This window comes from Idiotropiscis lumnitzeri, chromosome 1 (assembly GCF_059441095.1).
Source record: "Idiotropiscis lumnitzeri isolate Australia: NSW breed Sydney's pygmy pipehorse chromosome 1, RoL_Ilum_1.0, whole genome shotgun sequence".
Lineage (NCBI taxonomy): Eukaryota > Metazoa > Chordata > Actinopteri > Syngnathiformes > Syngnathidae > Idiotropiscis > Idiotropiscis lumnitzeri.
In genome coordinates, this window is record NC_142391.1 from 8,347,612 (window position 1) to 8,373,298 (window position 25,687).

The following is a 25,687-nucleotide window of genomic DNA, read 5'->3' on the forward strand; positions in this document are numbered from 1 at the left end:
CAGTTTAATGTCCTGCCTGGCATCCTCATCCATCAATTCTGGCCACACAACATTGATTAGTTCAAGATGCGGTTCTTTCTTAGTTGCAGCATTAATGCCTTAAATAAAAGAGGCTCATATTCTAGGTATTGAGTGATATTACTTACGCATACACCAGACTGACAAATAACAATGGGCGTAGTTTTAAAACATTTGCACTGGCATGAACTCAACCAGATGATATTCTTAAATTGTACATGCTGAGGGTAAAAAAACAAGGTCGCAGTCCTACCATATAGCAAGGGTGGGCAAACCTTTTGATTGGGCGGGCCACAATGGGTTCTGAAATTTCAGAGAGGGGCCTGACCAGGAGCAGATGGATGGAGTGTTTTGGTAACCTCACGTCATCGGAGAAAAAATAAATAAATTTAATTTTAAATGAAAGTGAACAAAAGCATTACAACAATATATATGTCTTTGAAAAAACACAGTAGTTAGAAAATAAAACATTAACAAGGTTTATTCATTTAATTTTTTTCAAGTTTGGCGGACCGGATTAAAACATTTAACTGGCCGCATGTGGCCCCCGGGCCATAGTTTGCCCATGCCTGCCATATAGATGACTTGAGTTTGAACTCTTGTTGCAGTTCCTCTTAGATCCTTTAGGTGTCATAAACACTCTTTCAAACTGTTGTCACTTGTAAAAAAAATTCAAGAAGAAGCAGAATGCTAATGCTAAAAACAACACTCAGAACAATGCATTGTGCTTCTCTTGTGTGCGGGCCTATGTCAAGAGAAACACTGGCACATTTTGGCACTCGACTACTTTTGTAAAATGAATTCAACCGGTTGTTCAGTGGCTTTGCATTGGCGCAGTGACATGAAAACAACTCGGAGATCGGGAAATCTGATTGAACAGTACGAGTGTCGCCACTGATATTTCTTCTCCCCTTTCAGTCAGTTAGTGAGACAAACTAACCTTGCTTGCTCTACAACGCTTGATGTTAGCTGTGGTGCAGCATATTGCATTAAGACGATTGCGTAGGCTTGAACTGATTCGGTGATGAGGGAACCTAAAATCCCAAATCGCAAACTAGTTAAGACTGAGTCAACAGCACCTCTGCTGGTTGCAGCCCAGTACTGCATTTGATTTTGCCCTAAATTTCTTCATGACTCTACTGTATTTACTCACACAATCAAAGAAACATTATAATGGCCGTCTCAAATGTTGTATCCCAACAGATGAGTGTCAAATTGAACAACGAAATACATTTTTAGTTATCGGGCCAGGCTGCTAGGCCCGCCACATTGTCGAGGGACTGCAAGTATCCCGCATCATATTGACTTGCCCGGTTTTTTTCAGTCTGGATGCAGAGGGTTGGAGTCTCCAATTGCACCACAAAAGTTGCTAAACTTGTTAAAGAAATTTTATCAACACACCTATGAATTATTTCAAACCTATCACGTAACATCTCTTTGAAACTGCTCATTCCAGATTCTACTTTGTGGGAGACGAGGACCTGCTGGAGATCATCGGCAACAGCAAGAACGTGGCCAAACTGCAGAAGCATTTCAAAAAGATGTTCGCCGGCGTTTCCAGCATCTTGCTCAATGACGACAACACAGAGGTGCTGGGCATATCGTCCCGCGAGGGCGAGGAAGTCGTCTACAAGACGCCCGTCTCCATCACGGAGCACCCAAAGATAAACGAGTGGCTCACTTTAGTGGAGAAGGAGATGAGGGTGACGCTGGCCAAACTCCTAGCGGAGTCCGTCACAGAGGTCACGGGCTTCAACAAGGGCACCGCTGTCGACTTGAACCAGTACATCAACTGGATCGATCGATATCAGGTTGGTGTCCATGAAGATTTGGGGTTCCCATAGTTCCCTTTTTGGGGATCTTAAAAAATACTTAACACATCATAATTAGAATTTTATGAATGTAAGTAGTCTAAATTGGAAGATTGATTGATTTGTTCTTATTGTCTTTGTGTTTGTTCTCCACAGGCCCAGCTAGTGGTGCTGTCCACCCAAATTGCCTGGTCCGAAAACATCGAATCTGCCTTGACCACAGTCTCCGGCGGCGGGGACATGAGCCCCATTCAGGGCGTGCTGTCAAACGTGGAGGCCACGCTCAACGTGCTCGCTGACACTGTGCTGATGGAGCAACCGCCGCTTCGAAGGAGGAAACTAGAACATTTGGTCAGGGGCGAAAGAAAAGATCTCTTTGATTTGGTTATTTATTGATTATCACAGTGGAGTTATTTTTCACTTGCGTGAGTTGAATCTCTTGAGGGACACATGAGTTCTTAATAGAGAGGCAGCTTCGAGTAGTAAAAAGTTAAAGTAACCGGCAAATTACCAGGAATAAGAAAAGGATGAATAGTTCAACAAACTCACTGTTGTGAAGTTTGGCTTTCGTTAAGTACATCAATTACCGTATCTTTCTGACTTTTTCTGCAACTTTTTTCCTAGATTTTAAATTGTGCGGCTAATACATTGGTGCAGCTTTTCTGTGGATTTTTCTTTCACTGGTCGGGGCGCTCTGTAGTTCAGAAAATACGCAAAATAAATATTTATTTATTTTATTTATTTATTTTTTTTCCTCTTGGGTCTGTTCTGTTTTAATCAGCAAAGTTGTTGCCGTGTTAGAAGCCACTTGTATACGGGTGTGCCTTATAAGCCGGAAACTACGGCATTAATGAAACCCATGTTATTTCTTACACTTTCTTTTGTTATATTTTAATACAAAATATCGCCTTTTCTGCTATGAAAAATGGCTCTTTTTTTAGGATACTGGAACAGATTAATATTTCAATGGAGTTCACTGCACAAATTCAACTCATAAGTCTAAGTACCAATGTACTAGAATTGTCATGCCTTTTTTTTTTTCTGTCCTCCAATCAGATCACCGAGCTGGTGCACCAACGTGACGTGACCAGGACTCTGATCAAGAACAAGATAGACAACCCCAAGTCCTTCGAGTGGCTCAGTCAAATGCGTTTCTACTTCGACCCGAAGCAGACGGACGTGCTGCAGCAGCTCTCCATCCAGATGGCCAACGCCAAGTTCAACTACGGCTTTGAATACTTGGGCGTCCAGGATAAGCTCGTCCAGACGCCGCTGACCGACCGCTGCTACTTGACCATGACTCAAGCTCTGGAGGCTCGCCTCGGAGGGTCGCCGTTCGGTATGTTTGCGTCTTGATTGCTGCGAAGCATTTGTTGATTCAACTGATTGCGGTTATTAAATCCGTATTCTTCTAGGTCCTGCTGGCACAGGAAAGACTGAGTCTGTGAAAGCTTTGGGTCACCAGCTTGGTCGCTTTGTCTTGGTCTTCAACTGTGATGAGACTTTTGACTTCCAGGTTTGCCGCGCGATTTTTTTTTTTTCCTCAGTTTGTAAAGTACTTCAAGGTTAAATAAGACTGAAGTGTATGTGATAAATTTATTGTGCGGTTCTCAAAATATTTGATTCACTGTAAGATGCGCAGTTTGAACATATAACATTTGAACGTTATTTTATTTTCGTATATGTTGCATAATCTGTACCTTTTTTGTTTTCCCTCCTTCCTTTTAGGCCATGGGTCGTATCTTCGTAGGACTGTGTCAGGTGGGCGCTTGGGGCTGTTTTGACGAGTTTAATCGTCTGGAGGAGAGAATGCTGTCTGCTGTCTCTCAGCAAGTCCAATACATCCAAGTGGCCTTAAGGGAACACAGCAACCCCAACAGAGACAGAAGTATGTAAACATCCAAAATCAGTGACAAAGAGGGATGTGGAAAACTGCTTGAAAGCGGGATCAGTATAAAGTACATCTATTGTCATCCTTTCAGGTGTGCCTGTCACCACCGAGCTCCTAAACAAGCAGGTGAAGGTGAGCCCGGACATGGCCATCTTCATCACCATGAATCCTGGCTACGCAGGCCGATCCAACCTGCCCGACAATTTGAAGAAGCTCTTCCGCAGCTTGGCTATGACCAAGCCGGACCGCCAGCTCATCGCCCAGGTCATGCTCTACTCTCAAGGCTTCCGCACAGCCGAGATCCTCGCCAAGAAGATCGTACCCTTCTTCAAGTAAGGACAAATCTTTTCAAATTGCTTTCCAGTGAACTTGGTTACTGATTTTTCTCTGTCATTTCAGGCTGTGTGACGAGCAGCTGTCATCCCAGAGTCACTATGATTTTGGCCTGCGAGCTCTCAAGAGCGTACTGATAAGCGCTGGTAACGTGAAGCGCGAACGCATCCAGAAGATCAAAAGGGAGAAGCTGGAACGCGGGGAAGTTGTTGATGAGAATGAGATTGCAGAGAATCTTCCTGAGCAAGAGGTGAGGGCAACCTTATTTTTGGTTTTGTTTGTTTTTTTGTATTTGGGTATGACTTTCCCAAAACAAGAAACACTGAGCTCAAAAGTGCTAGAATATACATGGACCCCAAAAAAATCATCACATATTGTCATCAATAATTTCCTCGTGAAGTTTTGCCCAGTTCTTGCTCAAGTCATCATAAATTTCAAAGAGATGTGTGAAAATTTAATATCACACCTTTAAGTTTAATGTGAATTCAAAACAGCTTTTTGGGGATATGGCACCAAAAATTCAAACAGGAAGTAATAAAGGCATCACCTATGAACCCAGATCTGACATCATTCTGCCATTTCTTTTTGTTGCAATAGATTCTGATTCAAAGCGTGTGTGAGACAATGGTGCCCAAGCTGGTGGCCGAGGACATCCCTCTCCTGTTCAGCCTGCTGTCCGACGTCTTCCCTGGCGTGCAGTACATGCGCGGTGAGATGACTGCGCTGAGGGACGAGCTGAAGAAGGTCTGTAAGGAGATGTACCTCACCTACGGCGACGGTGACGACGTGGGCAGCATGTGGGTGGAGAAGGTAAGCGAAAAGAACGGCAAACTACATCCGGTATGACCCTTTGATGTGTGACGGATAAACATTAGTTTGCAGAGGTTTTATTTATAATTTATTTCATATAATTGTAAGACACTCTAAAGGTATGGAGCATTTGAACATTAACTCTGTAATTAAAAGATTCTAAAAGATTAAATGCAAAAGTGGACTTAACAAATGAACTGTGTTCCATTTATTAAAAAAGAAAGAAAGAAAAAAAAAACGCAGTTTGAACATTTAATTCAGCAACTCTTTTGTACACCACTGGAGGGAGCCCTTGTACCACAACACTTTATTAATATCTCCTTCTAATACATCAACAATTCAGCTATTCCATCGCTACATGAAACTACATCGGGCGTGCTTCCAAGCTCCTGTTTTGTCTTCTGAAAATGTGTCCTTCAAAAATCTTTTCAGGTGCTGCAACTGTACCAGATCACACAAATCAACCACGGTCTCATGATGGTGGGACCATCAGGGAGTGGAAAGACCATGGCGTGGAGGGTGCTCCTCAAAGCTCTGGAGAGGCTGGAGGGCATTGAGGGGGTGGCTCACATCATTGACCCCAAAGCCATCAGCAAGGACCACCTGTATGGAACCCTGGACCCCAACACCCGCGAATGGACCGACGGCTTGTTCACGCACATCCTCAGGAAGTGAGTGTCTGCTTATAAAATGTTTGCTTAGGTTGCCTTGTAGGAATTTAGCATGTAAATGTAAATTACGGGTGGTCTTCCTTCTCCCTTTCAAGCGGGTTTCCTCACCTTTCTTCTTTTTGAGTGGCATTTCAACCTGAGTGGTTTGGAACGTCTTTTTTTTCAAAATCCAGGATCATTGACAACGTGAGAGGTGAACTGCAGAAGCGCCAATGGATCATCTTTGACGGCGACGTCGACCCTGAGTGGGTTGAAAACCTTAACTCCGTCTTGGACGACAATAAGCTGCTCACGCTGCCCAATGGAGAACGTCTCAGCTTGCCGCCAAATGTAACATCGCCTCCTCTTGTCTTTATCTTCTCCTCCTGACGAATATGATTTGAACGATTCTCCGCTTCTTTCAAGGTGCGGGTTATGTTTGAGGTCCAGGACCTGAAGTACGCCACCCTGGCTACAGTCTCCCGCTGTGGTATGGTGTGGTTCAGCGAGGATGTGCTCAGCACGGACATGATCTTCAACAACTTCCTGGCACGCTTTCGCAGCATCCCGTTGGACGAGGGAGAGGACGAGGCTCAGCGAAATAGGATGGGCACAGATGATGAAGAAGAGACTGCTTCGCCGATGTTGCAGGTATTGCCATGCTCAATGAGACGTGTCCACTGTATGATAAAACCTCTTCTCTGACCACCCCGTTAATCTGTGACCCATTAGATTCAGCGTGATGCCGCCACCATCCTTCAGCCATACTTCACCTCCACTGGCCTGGTCATCAAGGCCTTGGAGCACGCCTCAAAAATGGAGCACATCATGGACTTCACCCGCCTGCGCTGCTTAGGTTCTCTGTGTTCCATGCTGCACCAGGCTTGCCGCAACGTGGCGCTCTACAACAACAATCACCCCGACTTCCCGATGCCCATTGATCAGCTTGAGAGATACATGCAGGTTAGCCATCTAATTGAATATGGTTTTAAACTGTGAGTCTTAAGACTGAATTTGCACCGTATGCTTCAAAACAAACAACAAAACAATTATTTATTTTTCAATTATTTGTCTTTTTAAAAAAAAAAATCTTGCTTTCAATTGTCATTGTTTGATATTGGCTACAGCAGAATCAGGCCTCTTCAAATGTCACACTGAAAGCATGCAAGTTTTCTTTCGGACTTGCCTACATACTTTAAAACCCTTAGTTGCCTAAAAATCTGCAATGAACGATCAACCACAATAATAAACTTAGACCAGCAGTGAAAATTCAGCCTTTCCAACCATATGAAAATCTTCTTAATTTTTGTTAATGTTCATCTACAGAGGTATCTGATCTACGCCATTCTGTGGTCGTTCTCCGGCGACGGACGGCTCAAGATGAGAGCTGAGCTTGGGGAATATATCCGTCGCATTACCACTGTGCCCCTCCCAACCGCTCCCAACATTCCCATCATTGACTATGAGGTAGAGACTCAATAGATGACATAGAAAATCCTTTTCGGTGTTACTCCCATGTTTTTTTTCTGATCAGGTTTCTATCACCGGCGAGTGGCAGTCTTGGCAGGGTAAGGTGCCTCAGATTGAGGTAGAAACTCACAAGGTGGCCTCGCCGGATGTGGTTGTTCCCACCTTGGACACTGTTCGCCATGAGGCTTTGCTGTACACCTGGCTTGCCGAGCACAAACCGCTGGTGCTGTGTGGACCCCCTGGCTCTGGGAAGACCATGACACTGTTCAGCGCCCTCAGAGCATTGCCTGATATGGAGGTGAGAGACAATACCAATACAGTGAACACCTGCATTTTTGCCGTTCAAATGTCATGAACTCGCCAATCGGCTGAATTTGTTGCTCAAAAAATAAAAGTAAATAACCAATTTGCTGTTTTGTGTTGGGACCAATGACATATTTAGTATAAAGGAAAATATTTTTGGCAACATCTTGTGGCATTTGTGGCCAAGGACCTATACTGAAGTGAAGGGGGGAGCTTAGACCAAAAAAATGCTTAGCGGCATCTTGTTAAGTGCAACTATGAACCATCATTATCCGTAAGGGATAAGGACAACACAGTGCTACGAATAGGTCTGTCGTGCAAATAGATTTTCCATAAAATGTAAAGTAAGCATATTCTTTTGTTCATTTTGCCAGGTTGTTGGTCTGAACTTCTCCAGTGCCACCACCCCAGAACTGCTGCTCAAGACCTTTGACCACTACTGCGAGTACCGTCGTACTCCAAACGGGGTGGTCCTTGCTCCCGTGCAGCTCGGCAAGTGGTTGGTGTTGTTCTGTGACGAGATCAATCTTCCCGATATGGACAAGTATGGCACACAGCGAGTCATCTCCTTCCTCAGACAGGTATGAAATGCTGTTTACAAACTAGGCGACTCAGCAGTAGGTTTTCTTATCCATCGCTATGTTAACACCCCGTGGTGTTATGTTGATCTGTACAGATGGTGGAACATGGTGGTTTCTACCGCACCTCGGACCAGACTTGGGTCAAACTAGAGAGGATCCAGTTTGTGGGCGCTTGTAATCCTCCCACTGATCCAGGCAGAAAGCCCCTCACACACAGGTAGGAATCATGAGCGTGTTTGTGGTACAGTGGCACCACCGATGGTGTTTTTATTTATTTTTGAAAAATTTTTTTAGTTGAACATTCTGTTATATTGCTGGAAAAAAATCTGATAAATAATTAATTGCTCAATTATTTAAAATAAAAGTAAGTACAATAAATAATAAATAGTAATATAAATATATTTATATCATACATCCACCACATTGTTGCGGTCATAAATGCATGCAGTACATGTTACATGAGGAGTAAAATTCCTGGCGAAGCATGTCAAATACATTTGACATTTAACATTGCATCATTATTTTTCTACTCCATTATTTTTTATGAAGTGATGACTTGAAAATTAGGGCTGTCAAAATTAAAGCATTAACACAGGTGATTAATCCAAAAATATTAAATATTTTAACTCAGTTAACTCAGTTTGATTTACTTCAAAATTAATTTGCATACTTTGCAAATATTGTGCCATATTAGCTGTCTTTAGCACGTCTCAGAACAAAACACTGTGTTTAAGTTATCACTGGGCCTTGCAAACCAACACTGCTGGAGTGTGGCGCTTGTGGGCAGTTTTGAGAAATGTTTTGAAAATAAATGTCTGCAAAGATGTCTCCATTTAGATCGGATTCAAGAATCCAAGAAAGCTATTAGAACAGTCTTTGAACTAAATATACTTCATATTTGGTGATTTTGCGTCAATTCCAAGATATTATTCAAGTAAATATCTGTTATGAGCTTCGCAAAAAATAGTAGTTGAAAAATGTGATTAATCATGATTAATCATGGAATTTTTTGGGATGATTAATTAGTTAAAAAAATTAATCACTTGACAGCACGATTAAAAATATAAAACAGAGACACCTTTCTCGCATTAGAAATATATGATGTACAAAGAGAGTGTTCACCTGAAAAGGAAGCCAATTTTAAAGTTAATAATGCATATTAAGTATGAATCTAAACCTTAAATCATTCTGTGTATATACTGAGAGACATCACATTTCAATGGACGTAATGGAAGGATGTAATTCGCACAGAATAACGTTCTATCAGCCATGCATTTTCATTGATTCCTGTCCATACCTACGAAACAAATTTATATTTAGTTTTTTTTTTGTTTTTTTTTTGGGTTCCGTAAGTTTATATTGCCATTTAGTCGGCTAAACTCAGGCAGTTTATTATTATTTTGAAAAGGCCTAATATCAGCAGTCGGGTACTTACATGTACATGTGGCCCAATTCATGAATTTGCTTGTTGTTTTCAATTCATGTGCAATTTTTCATGTGTGTCCTTTTCAAAGGTTCCTTCGTCACGTTCCTGTGGTGTACGTGGACTACCCTGGCCCGGCCTCTCTCACTCAGATTTATGGCACTTTCAACCGCGCCATGCTGCGCCTCATCCCCTCTCTCCGAACCTATGCAGAACCTCTTACCGCTGCCATGGTCGAGTTCTACACCATGTCTCAGGTAAGCCAGTAAATAACGGACACCCGCTTAACCACAAATAGACTTTCCATCACATAAAAGTGACTAAAAATGTTCTCCTTTTCATTTGTTTGATTTCAGGAGCGTTTCACCCAGGATACTCAACCTCACTATATCTACTCTCCCAGAGAGATGACCCGCTGGGTGAGGGGTATCTTTGAGGCCTTGCGACCACTTGAGACCCTCCCAGTGGAGGGACTTATCCGCATATGGGCTCATGAGGCGCTCCGCCTCTTCCAGGATAGGTTAGCACAATCTGACGTTATCGTAACTTTAGCACTCGTGTTCTTCTCCTTTAGTCAGTTTTGGACCGTTGTCATCTTTTAATTGTGGTTGCTATGCCGCTCATTTGTTTCTAGGCTGGTCGGTGATGAAGAGAGAAGGTGGACAGATGAAAATATTGACGTAGTTGCGCTCAAACATTTCCCCAACATCGACAAGGAGAAGGCGCTCAACAGACCCATCCTCTACAGCAACTGGCTCTCAAAGGTAAACTCGCACAATTGCACCCCGGGGTTGAACATGGAACGATAAGCAAAATCTCTAGAAATAATTGTCTTTTGTTTCAATGTAGGACTATATCCCAGTGGAGCAGGAGGAGCTGCGGGACTATGTGAAGGCCCGTCTTAAGGTCTTCTACGAAGAGGAGCTGGACGTCCCGCTTGTACTGTTCAATGAGGTGTTGGACCATGTTCTGAGAATTGATCGGTGAGCAAGCGATACGAGGTATATTATTTAAATGAGGAAATCTCAAATGTAAATATCCTCTTCTAGAATTTTCCGCCAGCCGCAGGGTCATCTCCTGTTGATTGGTGTGAGCGGAGCAGGAAAAACAACTTTGTCTCGCTTTGTCGCCTGGATGAACGGACTTAGTGTTTATCAAATTAAGGTTGGTACGGCAGAATTTCTACGTTTTCCAGCAGCCTTACTACTATAATTGTGTTCTTTTTATGTGATTTCAGGTCCACAGGAAATACACCGGCGAGGATTTTGATGAGGATCTGCGTACTGTGCTGCGTCGCTCCGGTTGCAAGAATGAAAAGATCGCTTTTATCATGGATGAGTCCAATGTTCTGGATTCTGGCTTCCTTGAGAGAATGAACACCTTGCTTGCCAACGGAGAGGTAACGTGCCTCATCAACTTGCACCGCTGTCGAGTTCCATTCAAGATTCCCTAACGGGATGAAATCCACAGGTTCCTGGTTTGTTTGAAGGCGATGAGTATGCCACCCTGATGACGCAGTGTAAGGAAGGCGCACAGAAGGAGGGGCTGATGCTGGACACCCACGAGGAGCTGTACAAGTGGTTTACCAGCCAGGTTATAAGGAACCTCCACGTTGTTTTCACCATGAACCCCTCATCGGAGGGCCTGAAGGACAGGGCTGCCACATCGCCAGCTCTCTTCAACAGGTAAGCGGATTCCAAATGATCAAGGCTATACCTGCGAGAGAGACACATTTGTTAAATGACGACTATTTGCTGAAGGTGTGTGCTCAACTGGTTTGGGGACTGGTCCACTGAGGCTCTTTACCAGGTGGGCAAAGAGTTCACCTGCAAAATGGACCTGGAGAAGCCCAACTACAAGGTGCCAGACTACATGCCCACAGTCTATGACAAACTGCCCCAGCCGCCGTCTCACAGGGAGGCTATCGTCAATGGCTGCGTATTCGTACACCAGACACTTCATCAGGTAAACGTCTTCTGAATTTATCGAAGAATCCAAATTGAATCGACTCGTGAGGTTCTTAACAATGGAAAGAAGTGGTTGGCTAGTTTGCTCAATTAACGTTAGCGAAAAAAAGCTTCTGCTAAGAAGCATATCAATAAAAGTCAACACTTGTTTCCAGGCTAACAACCGTCTAGCTAAGCGAGGTGGTCACACCATGGCCATCACTCCTCGCCACTACTTGGACTTCATCAACCAGTATGCCAACTTGTTCAATGAGAAGCGCAGCGAACTGGAGGAGCAGCAGATGCACCTCAACGTCGGTCTCCGCAAGATCAAGGAAACGGTCGACCAGGTATAAAGTCTGTCACGTGTGAAAGTTTGATACTTGCTACCCTTCTGGCTACATCACGTTAATCACATCCTCGTTTGAAGGTGGAGGAGCTTCGTCGCGACCTACGAATCAAGAGCCAGGAGCTGGAGGCAAAGAATGACGCTGCCAATGACAAGCTGAAGAAAATGATTAAAGACCAGCAAGAGGCCGAGAAGAAAAAGGTCAAATGAAGCATTTTGACTTCTTTTTTTTATGGCATCAATATTAATTTCCTTATTGAAAGCACAAGCCATGAGACTGCGGTGATTCTGATTCTAGGTGATGAGCCAGGAGATCCAGGAAGCAGTGTACAAGCAACAGGAGGTGATCAAAGACAAGCAACTGAGTGTCAAACAAGACTTGGACCAGGTGGAGCCAGCTGTCATTGAGGCGCAGAATGGTACGTGGGCTTCAAACTGTGCATTGAAGATTTGAATTGGGGTTTGTTTTGTTTTTTTATATCGCACAAATATTTAGTCATTTTGAATTTTCTATCGTGTAAATGATCAACTAAGGTGCGTTCTAACTGTAAATTTGAGGCTATGGGAATTGAACTACGTCGTGACCTAAAGTGCCATAACATTGACATGTACTGACTGCACATTTACTAGTGATAAAGAACCCAAAACGATAGTTTATAAAAAAAAAAATACGTTTAAGAATTTGTGCGCTGTTGGTGATCAGTAAAACGGCTAAAAGTGTTTTACTTGACTCCTAATCGACGACTCCCCCCCCCCCCCCCCCGAAAAAAAAAATGACTCATGGTTCATTTATGATACTGACCCATACTGCAGTTTGACCAAGGCTCAGCACGCATTTTTTGAATTTGGTAAATTAAATAATACTTGTTACCTTTTTCTTATTGTGCCACACTGCTCCCTTCTATTTTTATTTGTTGTTTTTAATGCAGTTTTCCCCAACTAGTATTGAAGCTCATTTTACAACTCACGATATTCCACCAAATTAAAATGTCACAACAAAAATACATATATATTCAATCAGGGAGCTCATCTCAATTTTGCCACAAATTTACTTACTACACAATTTGTAAATTTAGTTAGAACACGGAGCTATTGGATAAATGGCATTTTTCCTCTCTTTATCGTGACGTAATCCACACTTACTGATCATGTGATGTTGCTAGCCGTTAAATCCATTAAGAAGCAACACCTGGTGGAGGTGCGTTCCATGGCCAACCCACCTGCAGCAGTCAAGCTGGCCTTGGAGTCCATCTGCTTGCTCCTGGGCGAGAGCACCACCGACTGGAAGCAGATCCGCTCCATCATCATGAAGGAGAACTTCATCCCCACTATCGTTAACTTCTCTGCCGATGAGATCAGGTGAAATCAGCTATTTTGTGGAACTGTTCACTAAAGAGTGTGTTCTTTCTCTCCCCTTTTTTTTTTCTTGTGCCTTCTCCCCCTCCCCACCTCCTGAAAATGGTGCTGATGCACCACCTCTTTTAAACACACCTGTCATCTAACTAGCGGTGAGCTCAATTAAACTGCAGCATCTAGTTGAAGTGCGGGCTATGACCAATCCCCCGGCTGCAGTCAAACTGGCCCTGGAGTCTATCTGCCTTTTGCTGGGCGAGGAGACCAATGACTGGAAAAAAATCAGACAAGTTATTATCAGGGACAATTTCATCAGCAGCATAGTCAACTTTTCCTCTGAAGAAATGAGGTACTGACCGGTGTCTCCGCTTGCTGTAAGATGGACGCACAAATCAGTGAATCAGCACGCCAATCAAGTGACACCCCGACACATTTATACAATGGTTGAAAAACCGAGATGACTTATTTTGGTATTTTGCTGATGGTTGTCACTCCTCTTCCCCTTAAAAATATTCCTTCAATTAATTAATTAATTTTCCTTGTGATTCACATGTGTCATCTATCCTCAGATAGTGGCCTCTGCTTTTTTTGTAATTTTGTGCTCCTTTGATGCATTTCTCCATCTCACATCATTTTCCCCCAAAACATAAAAAAATAAACGCAAAGGTCTTGGTTCAAGATAACTCATGAGAACGGAGTTGAAACAAACGAAAACGTAATTAGTGAAGCAAAGAGCAATCAAAATCGACATCAGCCATGAAACAGTTTAAAATTTAATATCAATGTCACTTTTGCCAGTGATTGGACTTTTGGGGGAAAAATAACGAGGGGACCATTTTGTTCTGGCTCCAACATTATTGCATTATTAATAGAAACTAAAATGCAAATATAAATGGCTTATTTGGTTCAGTTAGACATTCTACTGTCCTTAATGACTGGAGATCAGCGTGTGTAACTGTAATTAAAGATACTTTCTGCAATTGAGTAGATGAACACCATTGGCCACTATTTGTTGAAATACTTTATCTTGCCTTCTCCAATTTGGCGTGTATTTGTCTAAAACCATCCGGTTCTCATCTAGTGACTCCATCCGAGAAAAGATGAAGAAGAACTACATGTCCAACCCGAGCTACAATTACGACCAAGTTAACCGGGCCTCGCTTGCTTGTGGACCGATGGTGAAATGGGCCATTGCTCAGGTAACTTAACATATAAACCAGGGGTGGGCAAACTTTTTGATTGGCGGGCCACAATGGGTTCTAAAATTTAACAGAGGGGCCGGACAAGGAGCAGATGGATGGAGTGTTTTAGCAACCTTACCTCATCAGAGAAAAAAAATGAATTTAATTTGAAATTAAATTGAACAAAAGCATTACAACAATATATATGTCTTTGAAAAACCACAGTATTTAGAAAATAAAACAGAAACAAGATTTATTCATTGAATTTATTCATATAATTTTTTTCAAGTCCGGCGCTCTGCATTAAAATGTTTAATGGGCCACATGTGGCCCCCGGGCCATAGTTTGCCCACACCTGATATAAACTAACATAAAAATAAAGGGACACTTGATGGAAAAAAAAAATACGTTGTAGTGATGACTGTTTTTTTTTTTCTTTAGCTCAACTATGCTGACATGCTGAAACGCGTGGAGCCTCTGCGTAACGAGCTGCAGAAGCTTGAGGACGACGCCACGGACAACAAGACCAAGGCGGAAGAGGTGGAGCAGATGATCAGGGACCTGGAGTCGAGCATTGCTCGCTACAAAGAGGAGTACGCCGTCCTCATCTCAGAAGCGCAGGCCATCAAGGCTGACCTTGCTGCAGTCGAGGCCAAGGTTACCAAACTTCAAAATCTATATCCCCCTCCTTCCTTGTATCCCCGTTTGGTTCCTTGATCGCTTTTTTTTTTTTTTTGGTTAAAAATCCCTACAGGTGAACCGCAGCACAGCCCTCCTAAAGAGTCTATCAGCAGAGAGGGAGCGCTGGGAGAAGACCAGTGAGACGTTCAAGAACCAGATGTCTACCATCGCCGGAGATTGTCTGCTCTCTGCGGCCTTTATCACGTACGCCGGCTACTTTGAGCAACAGATGAGGCAGAATCTGTTCACCACTTGGTCTCATCACCTGCAGCAAGCCAATATACAGGTACGGTGTTAGAACATATAGTACTCGCTAAAACTTGGTAAAATTTCAGGACGAACCTTGAATACTTTATGACCTTGTTTGAGAACACCAAAAAGTGGGGTGGAATAACTACTGAAACATTGAACAGTTGGGCTTTTCTCAAAAAATATTTAGAGAATGTCTAATTAAATTCATCTCTGCATTTTAGGTTCATCCTTTAATTTCCCCTGAAATCACGAAATATGTGTATGCATGATAGTCAGTAGTCTTAACATGACTTTTCTTTCTTAGTTCCGTACCGACATTGCCAGAACGGAATACCTCTCCAATGCGGACGAGAGGCTCCGCTGGCAGGCCAACTCTCTTCCAGCGGATGATCTCTGTACAGAGAACGCTATCATGCTCAAGAGATTCAACAGGTCTGTGTACATGACCCTCAACCCCTCATCATTTATATCTGGAGACGTCAAAGTATGGCCTGACATCGTTCTTTAATCCAGCCATTATAGCTTTCACAGTATTAAATGTCCTAGAATATTTGTCATATTAAGTTAGCTGTTTTTTTTTTTCTAGAATTCATTAATTGTTTCATTTCAATCTCATGATTTCATTGATTTTTAAAATGTGTCCCTTAAGTTCTGCTTTATGACAACCAAAGTTTTACCTCCTCATGGTTTCCTCAAGGTACCCGTTGATCATCGACCCGTCGGGCCAAGCCACCGAGTTTATTATGAACGAGTACAAAGATCGCAAGATCACCCGCACCAGTTTCTTGGACGACGCCTTCAGGAAGAACCTGGAGAGTGCCCTGCGTTTCGGAAACCCGCTCCTGGTTCAGGTATTACCATAGAGGGAGTGTCTGTGGTTGATTTTGTCGAACTTTGTCGTAGACGGCGTGGGTTCAGTTTCTCATCAGTGAGTGTGAATAGTTGTTAATTGTTGCGGACAGTTCGGATAGGGTTGAGCTCCAAGCTCAAGAGGCTTACTTTCTTTCTTTAATTAATTTTTTTAATAGGACGTGGAGAGTTACGACCCCATCCTGAACCCAGTGTTGAACAGAGAGGTCCGGCGAACCGGAGGCCGTGTCCTCATCACTTTGGGAGATCAGGATATTGATCTGTCGCCTTCGTTTGTCATCTTCCTCTCCACGCGAGACCCTACGGTGAGGACCCTGAAGACCATCATTTGCTAACTATTGATAGTCCTGAAATAACTGATGCTCACCAGAAAAGGTTTGGAACAGATGTAGATGCTACAAGATGAGGGCGAAGCAATTTATTAATTTTTTTCTTACTGGACAAAGTGACGTGACCTGACTAAATAAAGCTCCGCCCCTCCATTCAACATTGGTTGGTGCTTGGCTTGCACCAAAGCAAAGATTTGTGTACCCCTAGCACAAAAATATAATCGAGATTTATTTTTTTTTAATTTTTTTTAATCCCGGAAGGTAAAGGAGAATAAGGTTGCTCCAAAAAATTATGAACAATTCAAAACTGCCAAACAGTGAATATGCACTGGTTCACTTTTGGTGCGATTTTTTGTATTTAATAATTTTTTAATTTAATGATTTGTGAATCATTAAATGTTGTATTTTATTATAATTTAATTACCTAATTGTAATTTAATCAATTGTAATACAAATAAGCCAATAATCTTGAAGTCAATAATAAGTATTGATGCTGAACATTTTTTTCCCTCCACTATCTGTAAATGACCCTTCCCAGCTGTCTGTTTTTTTTTTTTTTTAAATCAAACGTGGACCTTGATAATCTAGTTTGTCCACCCACCGTCTGTTAACAGCCCCTTCACTCTTATTGTTGTCTGAACACAGGTCGAATTCCCGCCAGACTTGTGTTCTCGCGTGACATTCGTCAACTTCACGGTGACGCGCAGCAGCCTGCAGAGCCAGTGTCTCAACGAGGTGCTGAAAGCCGAAAGACCGGACGTGGATGAGAAACGCTCAGACCTCCTCAAACTGCAGGGTGCGAGACACAACCGTGACATTAAGAAACAAGCAGCCGTGCTGAAAATGAAAACTCAACTAATCCTGTCTTGGCTATCTAGGTGAGTTCCAACTGCGTTTACGACAGCTGGAGAAATCCCTCCTGCAAGCCCTCAACGAGGTAAAGGGGCGAATCCTCGACGACGACACCATCATCACAACGCTGGAGAACCTGAAGAAGGAGGCCGCGGAGGTGACCAGGAAGGTGGAGGAGACGGACATCATCATGGCCGAGGTGGAGGCTGTGTCGCAGCAGTACCTGTCCCTGTCGTCTGCTTGCAGCAGCATCTACTTCACCATGGAGGCGCTCAACCAGGTCTGAACATTGACTCAGCGTCTTGCATATTGATATAGATGCATTTACCATTTAAGGCAGGTGTGGGCAAACTGCGGCCCGGGGGCCACATGCGGCCCGTTAAGCGTTTTAATCCGGCCCGCCGAACTTGAAAAAATGAAATGAATAAACCTTGTTAATGTTTTATTTTCTAAATACTGACGTTTTTCAACGACCTACATATTGTTGTGATGCTTTTGTTCACTTTCATTTAAAATTAAATGTATTTTTTTTCTCCGGTGAGGTGAGGTTCGGCCCCTCTGTCAAATTTTAGAACCCATTGTGGCCCACCAATCAAAAAGTTTTCCCACCCCTCTTTTAAGGCATCCTAGGGATATTATCTGCCAATTTGTTTTTCAAATTCTCAAGCCGTATTGACTGAATCGATGAACGAATGAATGAATATAGAGTAGGATGAATTTGCAAGAGGATATTAATAATAGTCATCTGTTTGTTAAAAGGCTAACGCTACACAAAAACTTCTAGCTACAAGGTGTTCCAGTTCATAACATTGATTAAAAACATAATTTTGACTGCTAGCTTTTATTTTGTCAATACGTTCACCAGATGGTGCTTCCCCCCGGCCTCCTTATAATTTTATCACTACATATTGAGTATTTAGAGTGTATGCAACTCATCAGCCAGCTAAAAAAAAAATTTTTTTTCTCTAGATGCACTTCCTTTACCAATATTCCCTTCACTTTTTCCTGGACACCTACCACACTGTATTGTATGAGAACACCAACCTCAAGAGCATCAGCGACCACATGCAAAGACTCGCCGTCATCACAAAAGACCTCTTCCAGGTATGGCATAGAGAAACGGTGAACAATTTGACAACTTTTTTCTTTTCTTTTTTTTTAATAATGTCTAATGTTTGTTTCTTTGTAGGTGGCATTCAACAGAGTTGCCAGAGGAATGCTGCACCAAGACCACATCACGTTTGCTATGCTGCTGGCTAAGATCAGCCTCAAGGGAATGACAAAGTCAGTAGTAATAGTATAGTAACTATTCTTTTTTTTTTTTTATTGTTAATAATGATAATAACTGATAATAATAATAATTGTTGTTAATAATAATAATAATTACTAATGATAGTAGTAATACATTAATTATAGTGCCCCAACTTACAACTTTGTCAAGTTACGAGCTGTCGCTTGGACTTTTGGCCGTTTATCACTCAGTAAAAACACAAATACAAAATAAGAATGCTTTTGCAAGCTGCTACATTATAAAGGTCATGTACTTATTCTATTTTTTTAATATAAAGTGCAAAATGTTTCTCTATTGAAAAATTAAAAATGGGGCTGGACTTGATGAATGGCATTTCAATTCATTTCAGTGCTGAATATTGTTGCGAAATATCTGTTAAGCTCGGTCATAGAAGCAACTGAACTTACTCTGTCTTCTTTTTAGCGAGCCCTCATACGATGCTGAGTTCCAGCACTTTCTCCGTGGTAAGGAGATTGTGCTTACTGGCACATCCCTGCCCAAGGTCAAGGGTCTGACCACAGAGCAAAGCGAGGCCATGGTCCGCCTCGGTCACCTGCCTGCGTTTAAGGACTTGGTGACTAAAATTCAGTCTGATGGGGTGAGGCGTCTCAAAATGCCTTTAGTGTGGCGTCTATCAAATGTTTTTTTTTTTCAAGCTACTCATGCCTGTGAGATTATTAAATGGTAGTCTTGTGTTTTGTTACCCTAGCAAATCTTCATGTGGCTGGAGAGTAACACCCCGGAGCTAGCTGTTCCTTACCTGTGGTCTGAGGAGAAGCAGTCCAGTAAGAATTCCACCGACCGCCATGGCTCACATGACCTGCTCTCCACTCACTCGTCTGCTTCTCCTCCTCAGCACCCATCGGCCAGGCGGTGCACCAGCTGCTGTTGATCCAGACGTTCCGTCCGGACCGTCTGCTGGCCATGTCTCACATATTTGTGGCAAAGGTGCTGGGAGAGGCCTTCATGAGCATCATCGAGCAGCCCTTCGATTTGGCTAACATTGTGGATAGTGAGGTACGGATGTTTTTCAAGCAGAAGAGTCGGTTATCGTCCATAGTGTTGACGTTCTCGTCGCCTCGTGCTTGCAGGTGAAACCCAGCACACCGGTGCTCATGTGTTCTGTCCCGGGTTATGATGCCAGCGGTCTGGTTCGAGATTTGGCTGCCGAGCAGAACAAGCAAATCACTTCCATCTCCATTGGTAAGAACAACATGCATCTTTTTGAAATAAAAAGTCCATTTTGAGGGGCCAGCCGGCTTGCAAACAAGCAGGGCCTCTTTTTGCCCCACGTATAAAATGGCTTGCGGTGAATTTCTTTGTCATGGTTTGAATGGGCAAGCAAGTGATTTGTACTAGTATTAGCATAACTCACCTTAATTATGGCAGTCACTTGAAAGTGGCGCTGGATCTTCACCCAGCCAAGTGAACTTCTTGGTTGTAGATATACACTCCAGAGGCACAACTATTTAAAGCGAAGCAATTTCCTAAAGTCAGTTTCAATGATGTTGTCCCCCTTTTAAAGAATTGTTGCTGATCGCATCCTTCCATCATCCACAGGTTCGGCTGAGGGCTTCAATAAAGCCGACAGGGACATCAACACCGCCGTCAAGTCAGGCCGGTGGGTGATGTTGGAGAACGTCCACCTGGCCCCCGGTTGGCTGATGCAGCTGGAGAAGAAGCTCCACTCCATGCAGCCTCATGCCAGCTTCAGGCTCTTCTTGACCATGGAGATCAATCCCAAGGTATCACCCTCCCTCACAGCGTAGGGCTGTATTCGCTTTTTCGCCAATTCAGACCCTTAACTCACAACATAATCTACACTATGCTAAAGAAAATACAAAATTACAGCAAATATTTGTATGACTTGGCCATTTTTTTTTTGGATCATTCATTCCCTTTACTTAATGTTTAACAAAGTTATCTTTTTTCCCCCCACAGGTCCCAGTGAATCTGCTTCGTGCTGGTCGTATCTGTGTATTCGAGCCCCCTCCTGGCGTGAAGGCCAACATGTTGCGCACCTTCAGCAGCATCCCAGTTGCTCGCATGTGCAAGGTACTTTATTAAACACACAACTCTACATTTTCCTGTTTGTCTAATTTTTTTCTTATTTCCTTTTCATTTAGTAATGGATATTAATTCCCCTCTGTTTGCACAGGCTCCCAATGAGCGTGCCCGTCTGTACTTCCTGCTGGCCTGGTTCCACGCCGTCATCCAGGAGCGTCTTCGCTATGCGCCGCTGGGCTGGTCCAAGAAGTACGAGTTTGGGGAATCTGACCTGCGCTCGGCCTGCGATACTGTCGACACCTGGCTTGACGACACCGCTAAGGTTTCTGCATACACATGTCCGAAACATGGCTTGGAAACCATTTTTGTAGGGTTCAGGATCATCCTAAATTTGATTGAAAAAAAAAAAAAATTATTCTAAGCATTTGTGGGTTAAAGGAGAAAAAGCTCCAAAAAATTAAAGCATAGAAACGTTAGAATTCTAGCTTGCACCACAAATGCAGTTGACTCATTTACTGCCATTGACGGGTAACGACGTCAAACATTCATTTTTTTTTTTCTCCCCCCCCCACTCGGCTGGTAGTGAATGAGTTAAAAATGACTTGCTAAAGGCGCTTGGAAGTTAGGTGGAGGCCACTCCAGCACAAGCGTTGCATTGTTCTTAGAATTACTTGGTGGACCGAATCAAATGCTCACGGGTCCGTGGTTCCACATTCCCACTCTAAAATGACATTATAACAACCGCAGGGTCGCCAGAACATCGCCCCAGACAAGATCCCTTGGGCCGCACTAAAGACCCTGATGGCTCAATCCATCTACGGCGGCCGCATCGACAACGAGTTTGACCAGCGTCTACTTAACACTTTCCTGGATCGCATTTTCACCAAGGGAAGCTTCGACAGCGAATTCAAACTGGCGCTCAAAGTGGACGGGCACAAAGACATAAAGATGCCCGACGGCATTCGGTCAGTCACTGTGGCCACATTTCTGAACTGTCATAACCAGTAAATGTTGGCCCATGTGTGATTTTGCTTTTTTTTTTTTTTTTTTCCCCATCAGACGCGAGGAGTTCATGCACTGGGTGGAGCTGCTTCCTGACACGCAGACTCCATCTTGGCTGGGGTTGCCTAGCAATGCAGAAAAAGTCTTGCTTACCACTCAGGGTATGTAGTCCTCTCTTTCATCATTTGATGTAATGACCTTTTTTTTGCCGTGACATCATGACATCACATGTACTTTTGGGTGGCAAAATCTTCTAATAGTCTTCTATTCTAAATGACCGAGGCAGAGAAATTTCACCCTGTTCTCCGCCGCCGAAATTACTTTTCTTTTCAAGTCAGCCGGAGTCAATCACTTTCTGCCACCCAGAAGTACTCTGCCGTCTGTTATTTACAACCATTATGAAGTCTATTCTTCCACATGAACCTGAAACTCACAACACATCCATCATTCCTAACACAACGAATTATTAACAAGTCTCTTTTCTATTCCAGTTTCCTAATGTTCACTTGTAGCTCCAAGCAGGAGAGACGTTTACACTTAGCAGATTCCTCTCCTCATCTTTCATCGGCCATCATTTATTAGTCGTCAAGCCAGCTTCTTGTATATCGTTGTTGTGCAGTTTGTGTTCCCCTCTAATCACATTTACAAGGTAAAAGGAGTGCGTATCCTCACCCTCCAGCAGCTGTTATTTCACAGCCAACATGTCGCTTTGCTGAGACACCATTACCCACAGGCATCCTCACCTGCCCTCATTATAAACTCACTTGCTTTATTAGGTACACCACGAGCACTGAATGGAAAAGCCTTTCTGCCTTTAAAATCGCTGTAATTCTTTGTGGCGTGGATTCGACATGTGCTGGAAATGATGGCATGATAGCATCAGGCATTTGCTGAAGATTTGACATGAAAGATGCGAAAGCTCTATTTGGCCTCGCAGGCCATTTGTGAACACGAAAACTTAAGTTAACAATCATATCTTGTCACCATGCCTAAATGTGTTAATTGGCAAATGAACAAACTGGTGTACCTAATAATGAAGTGACTCCTGAATTTATTCTATATGCCCATTAATACCCCCCTACCCTCACTAATATGAAGGCCAGCCACTCCTCCATTACCACCACCACCTGTTTTTTTTTAATTTATTTTTTATTTTGGTAATACCTGACACCGTGTACCGTATATTCTCACTTAGCTGCCTGGGGGCATCTAAAGTACCAGGTTTGTGTTTAGGGGTACCAAATAGATCGTTATATTTGATTTCATTTTTTTAAAGGATATATTGTTGTGTGTATTTTTAATTTGAAAATTTAGCAAATCCAATAGAGATGCAGATTTTTTTTTTTTTTTTTTTTAAATGGTCGTATTTTCCTGGTTAATGAGTACAATATGTCCAGTCAAAGCCTTCCTGGCTGCAGAAAATTTGCTATTAATAGTAATACTTCGCACGCCAGTTCATCTGGCCAGCAAATTGTCTAAGCTGTTCATTTGACAATGGCATCAACTAACTGAAATAAAATGTTTACCTCCTGCTCATTCATTTCTAGTGTGGAAAAGGGAGATGTTTGAGGGAAGAGTTTCACAAGTCAATCCTTTCGTAGACGTTGACTTCCATGTTGATCAAACCACTAAGCATTTTCTTTTTTTAATTTTGTCCACAGCCAACACTTGCATCGTCATAAAAGCTTAAACTATGCAGGCAACGCTTGAGTCATAAGTAAAGCAAACACTCACCCTTTGAAAATTCCTGACAAAGAATATAATGCACCAAGCAATTCTCTATTTAAGATGGCCACTATTTGAGTCAATGCGTTATTTTGTGTCAGTCATAAATCATAGTAAATTCAAAAGCACATGATCTGTCTTTCAATGTTACATGTGATTGCTATCTTGCCTGAAGCCTTGTCATGTTCTCCTAATTTGTTTTTGTAATTAAGCAACCCCCGAGCCATCATGGAGATGAGCGTTGCGTTCCACTTATTAATTTCTCCTCCCACCATGGCTCTGTCTCCCCACCTTCCTCGATCACTCTCCCCCCCAACCCCTCCTGCTCTTACCTCGCCGGGCTGCACAGGCACTGACATGATGGGTAAGATGCTGAAAATGCAGATGTTGGAGGATGAGGATGACCTCGCCTACGAGACGGAGAAGAAGGAGCGCACGTCATCCACCACCGACGCCCAGCCGGCCTGGATGAGGACGTTGCACACCACCGCCGGCAACTGGCTGCAGCTCATGCCTCAAGCCGTCAATCCCCTCAAACGAACGGTGGAGAACATCAAGGTAACGAGACAAACGCAAGAGAGGTGAATGCTGCCCTTCATTTCAATGTTTGAGGCAACAAGGTAAAAAAAAAAACAACGGAATGATCTGGGCTTGACGCTTTTTCTATCACTTCAAATATTGCCAGGACCCGCTGTTCCGCTTCTTTGAGCGTGAGGTGAAGATGGGCGGCAAGATGCTACAGGACGTCCGTCAGGATCTGTCGGACGTGGTGCAAGTGTGCCAGGGCAAGAAGAAGCAGACCAACTACCTGCGCACTCTTATTAGCGACCTGGTCAAAGGTATAAAACACATTTTTACGCACAGTAATTTAATTTTTTTTGTACGCATTACAATTGCAATTATTATTTGAAAAAAAGGCACTGGAAGTACACATGGAAAGACGACTAACTTCCACTAACAAGGCTAACATTTAAATATGTATCACTTCTACAATTCCTTGACACCGATTATATTGTCAAGGCTTTGGCGCCATCTTCTGACATCTTAGGGCATTATAGGAACAACAAAAACCGTGAAAGGCTGAGTTCCTCAATGATCAGCTGAGAATAGGCAGCATAGACAAAGGACAAATAGGCGCAGGTTCGCTGCATCAGCGGGACCTTGCAGGAGAGAATTCCAACCAAGGTGTCTAGGCACATTAGTTAACGGCGTATAAAATCATCAGGGGTGTGACGGGAAATTATTCAATGTAATTGAATTCGTTAGAAAATTATTAAATACAAATTAAGTACCATTTTAACATTAACTGTCGCACAAGGGTTGAAAGATGTTAATAATGGTAAAACATAAGACACTGACTTTAATGACAGTGCGTAATGAGTTGCATGAAAAAAACAATTAGCCATAGTTTATGGTAAAACACTTATGTCTTTAGACTGCAGTGGGGTACACACACAGATTTTTAAAATAAGAGTATAAATGAACACTGCAATTAGTAAAAAGTCAATGGTCTTGATGGTCATTCCTTTCCACCTGGCTGTGTTTCAGGCATCCTCCCTCGCAGCTGGTGTCGCTACACCGTGCCCATCTCCATGACCGTCATCCAGTGGGTGGCGGACTTCAGCGAGCGCATCAAACAGCTGCAGCAGATATCACAGGGCGCTGCCAGCGGGGGCGCAAAGGAACTGAAGGTAATACATCATAACTTGAAGCCCTAACAAGCCAATGATGATCATGTCACCATTTCCACATTTTATAAAGATGTTGTTATATTGAGATGACCAGAATTTGCGTTCCAGTAGACCAGGGGTGTCAAACTCATTTTTGTGGACGGGCCACATTGTAGTTATGGTTTCCCGCAGAGGGCCGTTATGACTGTGAAACCATATAAGTATATGATCACCTTACATTTTCACGTACACACAAAAAAATGATGGAAAGCAAGTTTTGAAATCAGAAGCCAGTAATAGTTAGTTGAGCAATTTTTCAATTCATTTTAAAAGGGGAGGATTGGTTACAAATAAATGACATCGCATATCTCAATGTTGTTAAAAGTGAAGAAAATGTGCTAGAAACAGAAAGTTGACGCACATGATTTGCCCTTCACGGGCCACATAGAATGAGGTCGCGGGCCAGATCTGGCCCCCGGGCCTTGAGTTTGACACCTGTGCAGTAGACTGACATATGGTCGCTCCACAATGTTGTGTACGTCCGTGTTTAAGATTCAGCCATCTGCCTCTATCCTTGCCGTTTTACCTTATTTCTCCTTAGTCATCCATCCATTTTCTATACCGCTTCTCCTCACATTCGAGTTAACAGCAGTTCTCCACTGTAGATCATTTTTCTCTCTTTTATTTATTTTTTTATTTTTTTTGCTCTATATTTTACACTGTGTTTGAATATGTTTCAATGTAATTACCAGAGCTGGGCGCTTGACCCTTTTCTGACTGTCAGTCCCCCGCCCTCCGTCCGCTATCTCTTTCGGGTTCCGGCCTCAAATCTCCGGCCTTATGCATGAAAATTGTCGGCTGCCTACCCCGTCCCGTGTGTTTTATTGAT

The 25,687-nt window shown here is 43.0% G+C and overlaps 1 protein-coding gene across 1 annotated transcript in view; it reads left to right on the plus strand.

Annotated features, from left to right (window-relative positions):
• Positions 1-25,687, plus strand: part of dync1h1 (dynein, cytoplasmic 1, heavy chain 1) — a 37,518-nt gene that overhangs the window by 10,014 nt on the left and 1,817 nt on the right. Inside the window, exons 25-74 of the mRNA XM_088314498.1 lie at positions 1,475-1,829; positions 1,986-2,180; positions 2,886-3,168; positions 3,245-3,345; positions 3,558-3,717; positions 3,812-4,052; positions 4,120-4,303; positions 4,651-4,863; positions 5,296-5,534; positions 5,708-5,864; positions 5,940-6,164; positions 6,246-6,476; positions 6,840-6,980; positions 7,048-7,281; positions 7,661-7,867; positions 7,963-8,084; positions 9,382-9,547; positions 9,647-9,810; positions 9,925-10,054; positions 10,140-10,273; positions 10,340-10,454; positions 10,528-10,689; positions 10,761-10,975; positions 11,051-11,255; positions 11,413-11,586; positions 11,667-11,786; positions 11,884-12,004; positions 12,749-12,944; positions 14,020-14,137; positions 14,561-14,776; positions 14,874-15,086; positions 15,357-15,484; positions 15,750-15,903; positions 16,081-16,227; positions 16,897-17,047; positions 17,130-17,383; positions 18,073-18,207; positions 18,293-18,387; positions 18,818-18,992; positions 19,104-19,179; positions 19,251-19,411; positions 19,486-19,597; positions 19,955-20,139; positions 20,336-20,449; positions 20,553-20,723; positions 21,149-21,366; positions 21,461-21,564; positions 23,478-23,686; positions 23,814-23,967; positions 24,677-24,819. Coding sequence (XP_088170624.1) covers positions 1,475-1,829; positions 1,986-2,180; positions 2,886-3,168; positions 3,245-3,345; positions 3,558-3,717; positions 3,812-4,052; positions 4,120-4,303; positions 4,651-4,863; positions 5,296-5,534; positions 5,708-5,864; positions 5,940-6,164; positions 6,246-6,476; positions 6,840-6,980; positions 7,048-7,281; positions 7,661-7,867; positions 7,963-8,084; positions 9,382-9,547; positions 9,647-9,810; positions 9,925-10,054; positions 10,140-10,273; positions 10,340-10,454; positions 10,528-10,689; positions 10,761-10,975; positions 11,051-11,255; positions 11,413-11,586; positions 11,667-11,786; positions 11,884-12,004; positions 12,749-12,944; positions 14,020-14,137; positions 14,561-14,776; positions 14,874-15,086; positions 15,357-15,484; positions 15,750-15,903; positions 16,081-16,227; positions 16,897-17,047; positions 17,130-17,383; positions 18,073-18,207; positions 18,293-18,387; positions 18,818-18,992; positions 19,104-19,179; positions 19,251-19,411; positions 19,486-19,597; positions 19,955-20,139; positions 20,336-20,449; positions 20,553-20,723; positions 21,149-21,366; positions 21,461-21,564; positions 23,478-23,686; positions 23,814-23,967; positions 24,677-24,819 — 8,623 coding nt within the window. The remainder of the gene's footprint in view (positions 1-1,474; positions 1,830-1,985; positions 2,181-2,885; positions 3,169-3,244; positions 3,346-3,557; positions 3,718-3,811; positions 4,053-4,119; positions 4,304-4,650; positions 4,864-5,295; positions 5,535-5,707; positions 5,865-5,939; positions 6,165-6,245; positions 6,477-6,839; positions 6,981-7,047; positions 7,282-7,660; positions 7,868-7,962; positions 8,085-9,381; positions 9,548-9,646; positions 9,811-9,924; positions 10,055-10,139; positions 10,274-10,339; positions 10,455-10,527; positions 10,690-10,760; positions 10,976-11,050; positions 11,256-11,412; positions 11,587-11,666; positions 11,787-11,883; positions 12,005-12,748; positions 12,945-14,019; positions 14,138-14,560; positions 14,777-14,873; positions 15,087-15,356; positions 15,485-15,749; positions 15,904-16,080; positions 16,228-16,896; positions 17,048-17,129; positions 17,384-18,072; positions 18,208-18,292; positions 18,388-18,817; positions 18,993-19,103; positions 19,180-19,250; positions 19,412-19,485; positions 19,598-19,954; positions 20,140-20,335; positions 20,450-20,552; positions 20,724-21,148; positions 21,367-21,460; positions 21,565-23,477; positions 23,687-23,813; positions 23,968-24,676; positions 24,820-25,687) is intronic.